Source organism: Ascaphus truei, chromosome 1, assembly GCF_040206685.1.
Source record: "Ascaphus truei isolate aAscTru1 chromosome 1, aAscTru1.hap1, whole genome shotgun sequence".
Taxonomy (NCBI): Eukaryota; Metazoa; Chordata; class Amphibia; order Anura; family Ascaphidae; genus Ascaphus; species Ascaphus truei.
The window spans coordinates 477,350,644-477,364,072 of record NC_134483.1 but is presented as its reverse complement, the minus strand read 5'-3'; the positions used below and the strand labels follow the sequence as shown (position 1 = coordinate 477,364,072).

Genomic DNA, 13,429 nt, shown 5'->3' with positions numbered 1-13,429 from the left:
TGTCATTTCCCAGAATCCCTTGCTGCAGTGGAAGTGCTGTGTGCTGGGCGATAATGGTGAAAGACAGGGTTGCAGACCTGTCTAAGACATGCAAATGAATATACAGGAATATTTACAGTTGCAATATATATGTATATATGTATATATATATATATATCTCAATCCCCTTATAACGCTGTGCTTGGGGTCCAAAGAATCACATTGCGCTATAAGTGGATCGCATTAGAAATAATGTACAATTGTATGCATTGCACAATAAAGTATTTAAGATACCAATAATCGTGTTGTAAAGTAATCATAAATAAGAATATTGGAAGCCGCGCTTGTATCGCGTAATAAGCGGATTCGCGTTGTAACGGATCGGGTTATAACGGGGTTGAGCTGTATATTATATATATATATATATATATATATATATATATATATTACTGTGTGTGTGTGTGTGTGTGTGTGTGTGTGTGTGTGTGTGTGTGTATACACACACACACACACACCAGCTCTGTTGTAATATCGATAATGTTTAAAATAAGTAACACACACAGCTCTGTAAGCTCAGAACCCAAACCCACCACACAATATATGTGTCAAAAAGAGTGCTACTCAGATTGTGACCTCATGTATACAACAAAAAACCCAGTGCTGCAGACAATATGACAAATTATATAGTTGAATACTCATCTGTTTCTCTTGTCATAAGTGAGGGTCATTTAGTTCTTTAGCCAAAGCATTTTAAGCTTGACAACCACGCCAAGGTGTCCCCTCCTTAGCAAGTCCTAACACTACCTGCAAACGTTTTCTTTACATCTCTGACGGAACAAGAAGGCTTAATAGACTCTCATTCACAGGAGCATCACAAGACCTGCTATTTAAAATTGGCTAAACGAGCTTAAAACCAGGGAGGAGGGGTCACAAACCTGCAAACAATGGTTTCCCAATTGAAATCTGAGCTTGCAGGGGTTGCGTGCGTTTGTAAATGTAAATTGGTAAACTATATATCATTTGCCATATTGGATGTAGCATTAGGTTGTCTTGTTTGTTTTGTTTTTGTTGAAAATAACTAGTTTCATTGTAAACTTTATAAAATGATACCAAGAGGCTAGATAGAATTAACCCCTTAGCTGCTGGAGTGGCCTGCTCAGATTCCAAACCAATAACAACATTATTGGTAGACTAAACAATAACAGCTGCTATATGCTGCCACTTTAACTGTTAATCCCATAATGTTTTCTTATCTTATTTAATGGGCGTCCCTTCAACATGACAGCAGACACCCCACCCCCCCCCCCCCCCCACCCTCCCTTCCCCAAACGTTCTTGACCCTTTCTAAATAGTAGAAATCCTGTTACCAGTCTCTGCTTCCTGGGACAGAACAGGGCAGAGACCGTGAGTTGAAGTTCTGATTGTAGCCTCATGATGTCACTGCTCTCACTTGGGAAGGAGACGGGAAGTTGTAGAGCTGTTATTGCTGGCACACGGGTGGCCTTCTCCTGTCAATTAGGTGCACTGCTTGCTGTTAAAACCTGGTGTAGCCAGTGGTCGCCGAGGACATGTTTGGAAACAACCCGAATCGGTAGTAGCACGGCGCTGTTTGTCATGTCTTCTGTAAATTCTTCGTCATTTTGAAATCGTAACATAAAACCCTGTGTTTCTCCTCGCAGAAGACGAGACGGAAGAGTTTGTCAGCATGCTTACTGAGCTGCTCTTTGAATTACATGTTGCTGCCACACCTGACAAGCTCAATAAGGTTCCTATTTTATTTATTTTTTTGGATTATTTTAAAGCGACAATCTGTGCTTTTTATTTAATTTGACATTTTTTACATCATTTTTTTAATGTTACCGTGCCAAGGAGAATCACAGAGTGTCCCCTCAATCTTCCAACCTCCCCAGGTTCCTGAGATATTAGTGATTGTATTCACGGATAGAAATACCTAATAGGTGGATACACATGGCCGTCGGGGTTACTCACTCTGGCAGCCAATACACAATGAAATGGAAAGAGAGAGAGAGCATTAAGCTCCCAATGACATTGAAAGAGAACCAATACACAACTGCAGCAACAGGAGTGGACGTTGCAACTTTCTATTGGTGTCCCTGGTGACCGTATTGCTTTTTTAAATCTTACTACAGCTCAACCCCGTTATAGCGTGGTCCTCGGGGGCCACCCAATCCGACCGCGCTAGATCCGGGGTCGCGCTAGTTTTTTTTTTAAAATGGCCGCCGCGCGTCCGATCGGGTGGAGGGAGCCGGAAGCCCTACACGTCCCCCAGCAGCCACCAGGCCCGCCAACAGCGGCCCTTCCGAGTCCAGCCGCAGCCTGCTCCTTACCTCCCCCCCCCCCTCACCACCGGCATCCCTCCACCGGCATCCACCGCCTTCCCCCCCGAGGCCCCCACACCTACCGGCCCGTCGCCCGGCATCCAGAGACCCTCCGCTCCCGCCCTCAGTCTGTGTGTCTCTGACACACCACTCCTACGCGGCCCTCCGAGTCCCAGCCTGCTCCTCACTCACCCCCCCTACCGGCATCCACACCACCACCCCCCTTCCTACCGACACCCCCCGCTCCTCCTCCTCCCGATGCCAGCTCCGCTCCGAGCTCAGCAGCCGACACCAAAGGTAGGGAGGGGGGGTGTGAGTGTGGTGTGAGTGCGGTGTGCTGTGAGTGCAGTGTGCTGTGAGAGTGTGCTGTGCGCTTTGTAGTGTGTGCAGTGTGCTGGTAGTGTGTGGTGGGCTGTGCAGTGTGCAGTGAGTGCTGGTAGTGTGTGTAGTGGGCTGTGCAGTGTGCACTGAGTGCTGGTAGTGTGTGTAGTGGGCTGTGCAGTGTGCAGTAAGTGCTGGTAGTGTGTGTAGTGGGCTGTGCAGTGTGCAGTGGGTGCTGGTAGTGTGTGTAGTGGGCTGTGCAGTGTGCAGTGAGTACTGGTAGTGTGTGTAGTGGGCTGTGCAGTGAGTGCTGGTAGTGAGTGCAGTGTGCAGTGAGTGCTGGCAGTGTGCAGTGAGTGCTGGCAGTGTGCAGTGAGTGCTGGTAGTGAGTGCAGTGTGCAGTGAGTGCTGGCAGTGTGCAGTGTGTGCTGGTAGTGTCTGCAGTCTGCAGTCTGCAGTCTGCAGTCTGCAGTCTGCAGTGTAAAAAAAATGTAATTTTTTTTTTTTTTTTTTTTTTAATTCGGGGTCCATTCTCAAACCGCGTTATAGCAGATCGCACTATAACGGGGTTGAGCTGTATAAAGAAAAGGCCTGATATTTCATGTACCAGGGGGTTTCCAGGTTAAAGGTCGGTGGCTTCTGCTTCAGGCCATAGGTCAGATTCAAAGTCATTAACTTGGTGAAAAAAGTCAATATTTTTTTAATTGCATTTCCTTTTTCTTCTCCATCCCATTCACACATTCAAGCACAAACTTCTCTATTAGTTTCTGCTTTTGGTGAAATATTTGCCTAAAATAATTCTAACGGCGCCATAACAAAGCTATGAAATGGGAAAAATTAGCATTGTTGTACTGTCTCCTTAATTATGCTTAGGGAGATCTGTAGGTTACTGTGATGTTATGGTGCTGTGGTGCTCACCTGCTGGCTCTCAGAAGGACCGAGTCTCCGCGTTGGAATGGGGAGTGTGACCACAGGACAGGTTTTCAGGATGGTGCAGCACCTCCATCCTGCTGGGCTCTGCCAGGGGCAGGGATTATTCCCCCAAGGAAACACAGAGTAACTGTAGTCCCAAGCTAGGAACAGTACAACTTCTTTTATTGATGGACCAGTTCATACATCAGCTTTCTCATGCAAGAGAGGTGCAGAAGATCTTCAAAGAACATAGCCCTCGCAGCTTGCATCTCTTTCATGGTCAGAGCTCTGCTCGCAGGACCATTTCCCTGGACTAGGCCTCCCAGGAGCTCGAGGCCCCTGGGCTAGTCTTTACCCCCTCACCTCCTGATGGGTGAGGTATAACCATACCTACTCCCTAAGGAGCAGGCTACGATGGAACACTAGAACAGCCTACATTTGATAGGGAGCCATCTTTTATACCAGGGGAGGGTCCCACTCCTAAGATCCGGTAACTGGGCAGCACTACTGAAGTGTGCCCACCCCCCCTGGCACATGGTTTCCAGACTCGCACCAGGAAACCGCAACAAATTATCATCCCAGTGGGGAGACCTGTATGTTGGCCCATGTGAGAGGAATTTAACCCTCACACTGCCTGCTCCTTACCAGGACTTATAATGTTAGGGCCGGGAATATATACCCAGAGGCACCGGGCTACATATATAATTATTTTTGTTTTACTCAGGCTAGAAAAAAAGCTCATGACTGGGTGTCTCTGGAACTGTGCTCCACAATCCCTTATTCAGAAGAGCAGCCACCAAAAATTGACTTGAATGCAGAAGAGGTGAAGGATGTTGAAAAGGAGGAGGTGAAAGAGACTAAAGATGAACAAATAAAAGCTGATAAGAAAAGCATAACAATGGAGGTAAACATAAAATCCCATATTTACTAAATGACATCAGATTTATTCTTTAAGTACTTCATTTATTCACACATCATTAACACTCCCAGGTTCATTCAAATATAATTTCTACCCTATGTTCGTTTTCCCCCCTTTATTATAAAAGTAGACCAACTTGAGACCCAAATTGGTCTCCTTCAGAAAACTGAAGATATTTTCTCGATGTTTGTTTGTTGAGAATAGCCCATTTGGTTCCCAGTTCGAGCTGGAAGTAGTAAAGCCGAAGGCAGATCTCTTCTTCTGTCTTAAGTAGCCCCAGCTTTGGAGATCTATGGTAGAATTCATTTTAATAAAGGATACAAATCTATGAGTCAGGATGGCCATTCATTCAGGGGGAAAAATGTCTCTGTGTGTATGTGTATATAGTAGGAAAATATATCCAGGCACTCTAGTGGTCTTGGTGAAAAATATATATATTTGAACAGAGTCGACAAATGTCTGAGGTTTGACCGAAATGTCGACTCTGTTCAATTAATTGTATTTTTTTTACCACTGGAGTACCTGGGTATTTTTTATACAGTATAGAAGTTCCGCTTGGATACTTGATTCAGTAACACCCGTGGCAAGACTTCCGTATCGTGTGTGCTCTCTATTCAGTACATTACATGTGTATATACATATAGATGTGGCCAGATGTTTCCATAGGATTCAATGGTAATGTTGCAGCAGAATGCCTGGGCAAATTAGTCTGGTTACATGTTTATAAATAATGAGCGCGGCCTTTACCTCCACGTGCGTACACAGGCACACAATATTATTGTGTTCCCTGTCTTTCAGGACATGTATATGCGTTCGATGGAAAGCCTTGCAGAAATCACAGCTCGCTGCATCGAGCAGCTCCACAAAGTAGCAGAGTTAATACTCCACGGACAAGACGTAGAAAAGCCGGTAAAAGACCAAGCTGTGGTTTTAACCAAGTACGTATGCATTTGCTTTCCACTGACATTTTTTTTTTATTAATCCATATGTAAATGTAATTGGAAATCTTACAAAATAATGGGTGTTTTTGTTGAGCTTTTCAGCAAGTCCATTTACCTAAAACTAATGATAGGATTCAATAGTGGTTTCTAGACTCAGCTGTGTTAGTTTATGATGAATATGGACCTTCGCTGGTTCACTTGTGTCAGCAAGCAGAGACTGCAGCAAGCAGAGACTGCAGCAAGCAGAGACTGCAGCAAGCAGAGACTGCAGCAAGCAGAGACTGCAGCAAGCAGAGACTGCAGCAAGCAGAGACTTGCAGCAAGCAGAGACTTGCAGCAAGCAGAGACTTGCAGCAAGCAGAGACTGCAGCAAGCAGAGACTGCAGCAAGCAGAGACTGCAGCAAGCAGAGACTTGCAGCAAGCAGAGACTTGCAGCAAGCAGAGACTTGCAGCAAGCAGAGACTGCAGCAAGCAGAGACTTGCAGCAAGCAGAGACTTGCAGCAAGCAGAGACTGCAGCAAGCAGAGAGACTGCAGCAAGCAGAGACTGCAGCAAGCAGGGACTTGCAGCAAGCAGAGAGACTGCAGCAAGCAGAGACTGCAGCAAGCAGAGACTTGCAGCAAGCAGAGACTTGCAGCAAGCAGAGAGACTGCAGCAAGCAGAGACTGCAGCAAGCAGAGACTTGCAGCAAGCAGGGACTTGCAGCAAGCAGAGAGACTGCAGCAAGCAGAGACTGCAGCAAGCAGAGACTGCAGCAAGCAGAGACTTGCAGCAAGCAGAGACTTGCAGCAAGCAGAGACTGCAGCAAGCAGAGAGACTGCAGCAAGCAGAGACTGCAGCAAGCAGAGACTGCAGCAAGCAGAGAGACTGCAGCAAGCAGAGACTGCAGCAAGCAGAGACTTGCAGCAAGCAGAGACTGCAGCAAGCAGAGACTTGCAGCAAGCAGAGACTTGCAGCAAGCAGAGACTGCAGCAAGCAGAGAGACTGCAGCAAGCAGAGACTGCAGCAAGCAGGGACTTGCAGCAAGCAGAGAGACTGCAGCAAGCAGAGAGACTGCAGCAAGCAGAGACTTGCAGCAAGCAGAGCCTGCAGCACACGAGATCCCATTGGGCATTTTCTGTTTGAAAGCAGCTTTTTCGTAGAGGAAGTCACCTGGCGATAGGGAGTTTGAAGGAATTTATTTATAATGTATTTATAAAAATGTTTTACCAGGAAGTAATACATTGAGAGTTACCTCTCGTTTTCAAGTATGTCCTCAAGAATGAACCTCCTCTTAAATCTGCACCAGTCAGTCTCCCTTGTGTTTATAGGAAGAAGCAGCCCATATTCCCCAGTCACCAGTAGCATCCTGCAGGCAAAGGGCATCCCCTCCGCAACCTGACACCACCAGCTAGGGGCATCACCCTTGACCCCTCCTGCATGGAGGAGGGAGGGATAAGGAGGGGAGGACAGGAAGTACTGTACGGGAAAGGAAGGGATAGAATATGCAGAAGCAGAGCTACATTACATCATATGTTTATGTACTAAAGTAAATAAAGTAGACAGAGTTAATACTACTGTGTGCCGCTGCATCATTCTACATACCCCCGGCAGAACAAGCCAACAATTATTGGCCATGTCTGCAGCCCTCTAATCGGTCTTGGTGCAAAACTGTGATTCAGTGCAAAAAAACAAAAAGTACTAGATACAAATCTATATATACTGTATATTTCTCTATGGATGTCCTGACGTCCCTCTGTGATAGGCTGTACGGCCTCTCGCCTACAGACAGCCAGCCAGTAAGGATCTCCCCCCTCCCCCCCTGTGATAGGCTGAGTGGCCTATCACTCACCCAGGGACAGCCAATGAGACGGCACATTGGCTGTGTAACATGTTAAATATATATCACTTATGAAGTATCGGTGGAGTTTGAATTTGAGATGAAGAATACAAGAATTAACCCTGCAACTGCGAGAACCTGGCTTTCTAAATGCTCTGACAACTTTTTCACATCTAAAGACTAACTGTCGAAGCTGCTGATTAATCTTTAGGGCTACACTGCCCTCCCAGGCCTGATTTACCCACTGCTGTTCCACATCCTACTCCTCATCTCCAATTCCTTGGAACTCTCTCCTTCTACCTCTCTCCCTGCATCTTATTATGCCGCCCATATTGCTTTTTCTGTGTGCTGTTTCCTCGCTCCTTTGTAAACTTTTCTGTTCTCTCAAACTTCTCCAATCTCCTCCTATCACATCTCTTCCTCTCTCCTGCCCTCCACCTAAGCCTGAGCCCAGACACTGCACCACTATTTACAAACCTCTTTCCCAACAACATCTACACCCCTCAATAAAAAGCAACCCCACAAATCCTATCCTCACCTCGCTCTCCTGCTCGGGGATATCTCTCCTAATCCTGGACCCAGCCATATACACACTTGCTCTCGTCCACGTCTCCCTGCCACCTCTTTCCCTGCTAATGGTGTTAACCCATCGTAAATGGTGTTTAATCCAACCTTAAAACTCCCCTCTCAAAAGAAGCGTCCCAATACCATGTTCTCATGGCTACTGTCCCATACCCATAATCTCTACCTACAGATGCAGCAACCGTTATTGAAACACTGCACGCGGTGTATACCTCGGAATACCCATGTCATGGCGCGGGATTTCTTCCAACCGTACCGCCTTAACACGCGAGTGCATGCGAGTGCAGAAAATGGCATTTTAGTGTTCTGGTTTTTAAACACCCGAAATTGACACAGTAGCACAGTACTGAACACATTGCAATTCATTCATTTCATTGCATTTAATTGCACACAATCCATGAAATTCAAACAAAGCAACCGCGATAAACACGTGTGCCTGGGGCAATTGGCAGTGTTAATGCCGCGTGGAGTACAGTAGCGCACACGAAAACAGCGCCGTGATTTCTTCGAATAACGGCCGCTGCATCTGTCTCCCAACATACCACTTCGATTGTAAGCTTTCTTGACCAGGGATTTCCTATTGTCTGACTTGGTTGCGTTTATTGTATTATTATAATTCCCTGTACTGTATTGTCTTTGTAAAGCGCTGAGTACACCGTCAGTGCTATATAAAGATATACATCCCTCCCCCTCTGTGATAGACTGAGTGGTCTCTCCCTCACCCAGGGAAACATTGGCGGAGGGAGGGGCGTGTTTAATGGCAGTGGAGACAGCAAGGAGAAGAGGAGCAGATGAGAAGAGTAGGAGAGAAGGGAGTGTGTAGTAGTATGCACAGAGAGGAGCAGACACAGTAAGGCATGGAGTGCAAAGAGAGGGCGGGAGAAAGTGTAAAGAGGAGCAGGGAATGATGGAGCGGGGAGGATGACAAGGAGGGAATGGAGAGCAGTGTGTACATCGGGAAGAGCGACACTAAGGTCTGTAGGAGGAGAGAACAGAGAGACAGCAAGAAGAGGAGGAGACATGAGAAGTAGGAGAGGAGGGAGTGTAGTGTGCAGAGGGGAGAGGAGCAGACACAGTAATGCAGAGAGTGCAAAAAGGAGCAGGGCATGATGGAGGAGAGAGTAAGGTGGGGAAGAGGGACAAGAGACGGCAAGATGTTACAGGGAGGGATGAAAACAAAGCGTAATGATTAATAACCTTCCATATCTCCTAGATCGGCGTATGTTACGTAGTGTGTGTGTGTGTCTGTGTGTGTGTGTGTGTGTGTGTGTGTGTACATACACACACCATAGTTTCTTTTTGTTGAGATGATAAATCTAGTGCTGGTGCAAGTACTAACTTTGGCATGTTGTACAATAAATCCCTGCTTTGATGGGTTTTTTCACATGCTGATAAATCTAGTTCAGATTTTTCTCATTTTAAAAATTAATAAATCAAAGTGAAAGTTTTCCCAGATCCTGTAACAGATTAAAGATGGATTTTAGGTAAATTACACTGGTTGACTCCAACCCCTTTTTCTGAATTGGGAGATGCAGACGGTGTAACTCGTACAGATGTACAGTAACCGTACTTTCTATACGGATTCATCACAACCAAACATGAGCAGTTTGGAAACCTGCTGGAGGATTCCCAGTGTCTGCTCCTTGTGACCTTGGGCAAGTCACTAAATCTCCCTATGCCACAGGTGCCAAAATTAGATTGTAAGCTCTATGGGGCAGGGACTCATTGTGCCTGCAAAATTCTATGTACAGCGCCGTGAACACTTATCTGTGCAATATAAGAGAACATATTACTATTGTGATAAATCATGCCAGGCGTAACATGGGAAACAAAAGCATTTTTTTTTTTTTAAGTTGCAGCATGTGCCAAGAAGATCATACAGACTTTAAGCAACGTCCCCACAAACATTCCTGTACAAGCTGCTTTGCTCAGTGACATATACTGTTTGGGCGACTGAAATAAATACCCGCAGGCTTTTTTTAATTAACCCTTCACTTCCAGAGGGTCCTGCAAAGCTTCACAGTGCATGGGCCAATGCTTTCCACCGAAGAGTCCTGCATGCACCCTATTTCCGTTTTATTTTCTAACCCAGGCCCGCAGGAGCTTCAGGACCCATAACGTCTACATAAAGCCCTGGTTTTGGAACAGGGGTCATCCACCGAAAAGCAAAGGGGAAAAAGCAGCATTGATTGTTCACTATATGCATATTGTTTAGAGACTTGGAATAATTCCTAACGCTACTTTAGAGGAGCACCTCTCATTGATATAACAGAGTCGGTACTAGCCTCAGAGAAAATGTTTTTATGCAGGAAGTCTAAAATACAGACACACATACACAAAGCATTGAAGCAAATGTTCTATCCGGTCTCTATTTCTTTATGTTCTAACTACAGTGCACACACTATTGGGTCTGTCTTAAGTCAAAGTCACTAATGTATCAAAAAAGAACAAAATCCCTTTAAAAGCAATAGGATTTTTTTTACTTTGTTACGTCTGGTGAAATGCAGATTTCAGACAATTGCAATCAGTTGTGTCATGCAATGTAATATGTTCATTTTGTCAATGTTTTTCCCAAGGCTAACCAGTGCTATGTGTAAGGAAGTATCGACTCTAGCGAAGACATTTTCAGGCTCCCTCACTTCAGTTGGTGTAAGTATACATTCTCTGTAACCTTCATTCTGATTGGCTGCCCCGCATTTGGAGGATGCATAAAATTGAAGAATATAATAAGCACAACATATAGGAAATATGCAAGTCTTTTTTTTTACCTTTTAGTTCTTTTTAAAAACACAAAAAAATATAGCCACACAAGTTGTCTCTTTTGCACCGATTGTTCACAATAAGGGATAATTGTGCCAGTGTCCCATAGTTCTCCATGATATCCATGTGTAATTCTGAATATAGCTGATGCACTGCTTTTACACGAGTACAATTTAGCTGGGTTTTAACCCCTTCAATCCTCTTTCAACTCATTGTAGTGACTATTTGTCAACGTGAAATGCCCTTTTTTATTTATATTTTTTTTAGCCATATCACTGTATGCGCCTGTTTTGAGGAGACTGATAAGTAGCTCCCTATGAACCACTAAGACACTGTGGAAGTTATAATTTGGACATGGACAGGTAGATAAAACAGAAAAATGTTTATGCGTTCATTAATCTTTGCAGAGCAAGACAAAGGCCGAAGTCCTGAATCCAATGGTGAACAGCATACAAGCGGAGGTAACATTTCAGATTTCTTCACCTTCCTAATGCTTCAAATCATTCCATTCATAATATGAAAAACAGAAATAAGTGATTTTTCTTAATGTATCCATGAGATGGTTTGTTGCTTAAATATTTGACATCCACAAGGTCACATTTATATGTATTGTATGGTGAAAAATTAAATATAACCTTCCTATAGGGAGAATGAGTGGCTCATGAGTAAAGACACTGACTGGCACCGAGTTTGAATTTCAATTCCCGGTGTCGGCTCCATGTGACCTTGGGCAAGTCACTTTATCTCCCTGTGCCTCAGGCTCCAAACACATAGATTGTAAGCTCCACAGGGAAGGGACATGTACCTGCTAAATGTCTCTGTAAAACGCTACGTAAAACTAGCAGCGCTATACAAAAACATGCTCTTAGTATTATTATTATATTTTTTCTTTCAGGGATGCAACAGTACAACCTATATCCAGGATGCGTTCAAACTGCTACTACCAGTGCTGCAATTCTCACACATTCAGACCACCTCTTCAAAAGCAGAGTGTCCTCCCAATGTAGGCCTGCTTGTGCTACAATAGATTACAGCACTAGCCTAGTTTTTCATGCAAACTATTTCAAGAGAACCCAATACACCTGTTAAGCTGCTTGAAAGGGACTTCATTGTTGTTTATATGCGGTTTTGCACATTTAAAAAAAAAAAAGGAAATTGTACACCAAATGCCTTTTGGTATTTTTTTTTTTTTTTAGAATAAATTCTTTCTGTGGTTATATAAAGATGCACAATATAGTCTCTCCTGAAAGTGTGATTCCCGTTTAAAGCAGATAACCACCCATGTTTTTTGTCTTTATTTTGAAGGCCCGCAGCCTGCAGTAGAGTGTTTACATTGTAACCTCTCCTGTTAATTCTACCTTGCCACACCCCACTGGTCAGCACAGAACTATTGTCCACTCAGACTTCAAAGAGAAACAGTCATATCCTGAGCTTCTCAGATAAGGTTCTTTGAAGTGAGATGGGAAGGAATATGCAGCCATGTTCATTTCTGTTTTGAGCGCTTTTAAGGAATAACGTCAGCCAACTATAAATGCCGCGCATGGCGTAGCGCGCGCCCGCGCTATAGAACCAGCCTTAAGCACAGAGAAAAACCAAAGAGATTGAAACGACACCATATCATACAGCATACAGTAGTGAAAAGTAAACCGGGAACTGCACCGTGTACCAGTTTCAGCTCACTCCATCTCACCTATAATGATTTAGGTTTAAATCGTGAGACCTGGAATTCTACGTTACTTTCTGCAGAACTGATGAGTTTTTATCTGCATTAGTCCATGGGTCTGTTTTAGAGAAAGCTAGATCTATGTTTATAATGAACGTTTACAGAATAAAGGCACAACATGGCAATTTTGTGTAAGCCAACATTAATTATTGTTCATTGACTTCTCAATTCGTGGCTCAATGCTGCCTTTTCAAATGGGCTACTGCTCGGATTCTAAAGCTTGTATGTATATTTTATTTTGTTATTATTTCATTTCTGGATAATTAAATTAGGCTGCTAGATTTTGTAATTTAAAAATTGTGTTTAGCACCTATGTTAAACACACATGTAATAAACTGATTTTAAAAAAATAGTCTTTTTGGGATGGAGCAGGTATGTAACAATGTCTTGCCATAGGAAATGATGGTGCTTCTGCCTTTTGGTTAAACAAATAATTTATGATCTATAAAAAAGAATTCAAGAGAGATTATTTGAAGTGTATTTGACTTTCCTGTGTTATTTTCAATTATTCTTTGCAGCGATTGCCTCAGTGCGTAACATTCAAGTTTGTTATTCCCATTAATGTATACAGAATTTATAATGACATTGGGACATATGTTTTTATTAAAATCTAATTTTCTCCCTCCATTTATAATGCATGTGTTTTCAACTTTGTGTCATTGCATTCTAGTTATTCATTAGGGTTATTGAATTTTTACAGACAATTAAATGATTCCACTCAATTACATTAGACCTCAGGGAACATCAGCTTTCGGTCAGTGAAACACTATACAGGCAGTCCTCGTTTTACAATGCTTCGTTTTACAACAAATAGCTTATCCAACGCTATGTAATGCATACCTATGTTCATTTTTACAACGCCAAAACGGCTTATCCAACACTCTTACGACGCTTTGCAACGTTGTGTATTTTATATATATATATATACATATACATATATATATATACACACATACACAACGTTGCAAAGCGTCGTAAGAGTGTTGGATAAGCCGTTTTGGCGTTGTAAAAATGAACATAGGTATGCATTACATAGCGTTGGATAAATACACAAACAACGTTGCAAAGCGTCGTAAGAGCATATATATATATATATATATTATACTATATAATATTATATTGTACTATATAAT

The 13,429-nt window shown here is 43.5% G+C and overlaps 1 protein-coding gene across 6 annotated transcripts in view; it reads left to right on the top strand.

The window, feature by feature from the left end:
- Positions 1 to 12,921, top strand: part of FAM114A1 (family with sequence similarity 114 member A1) — a 33,998-nt gene extending 21,077 nt beyond the window's left edge. For all 6 annotated transcript variants that reach the window (XM_075567875.1, XM_075567888.1, XM_075567880.1 and 3 more), the window contains exons 9-14: positions 1,659 to 1,744; positions 4,276 to 4,455; positions 5,269 to 5,408; positions 10,390 to 10,462; positions 10,981 to 11,034; positions 11,469 to 12,921. In XM_075567875.1, the coding sequence (XP_075423990.1) occupies positions 1,659 to 1,744; positions 4,276 to 4,455; positions 5,269 to 5,408; positions 10,390 to 10,462; positions 10,981 to 11,034; positions 11,469 to 11,600 (665 nt within the window). In that variant the 3' untranslated portion in view covers positions 11,601 to 12,921. The remainder of the gene's footprint in view (positions 1 to 1,658; positions 1,745 to 4,275; positions 4,456 to 5,268; positions 5,409 to 10,389; positions 10,463 to 10,980; positions 11,035 to 11,468) is intronic.
- Positions 12,922 to 13,429: the final 508 nt, after the last annotated feature.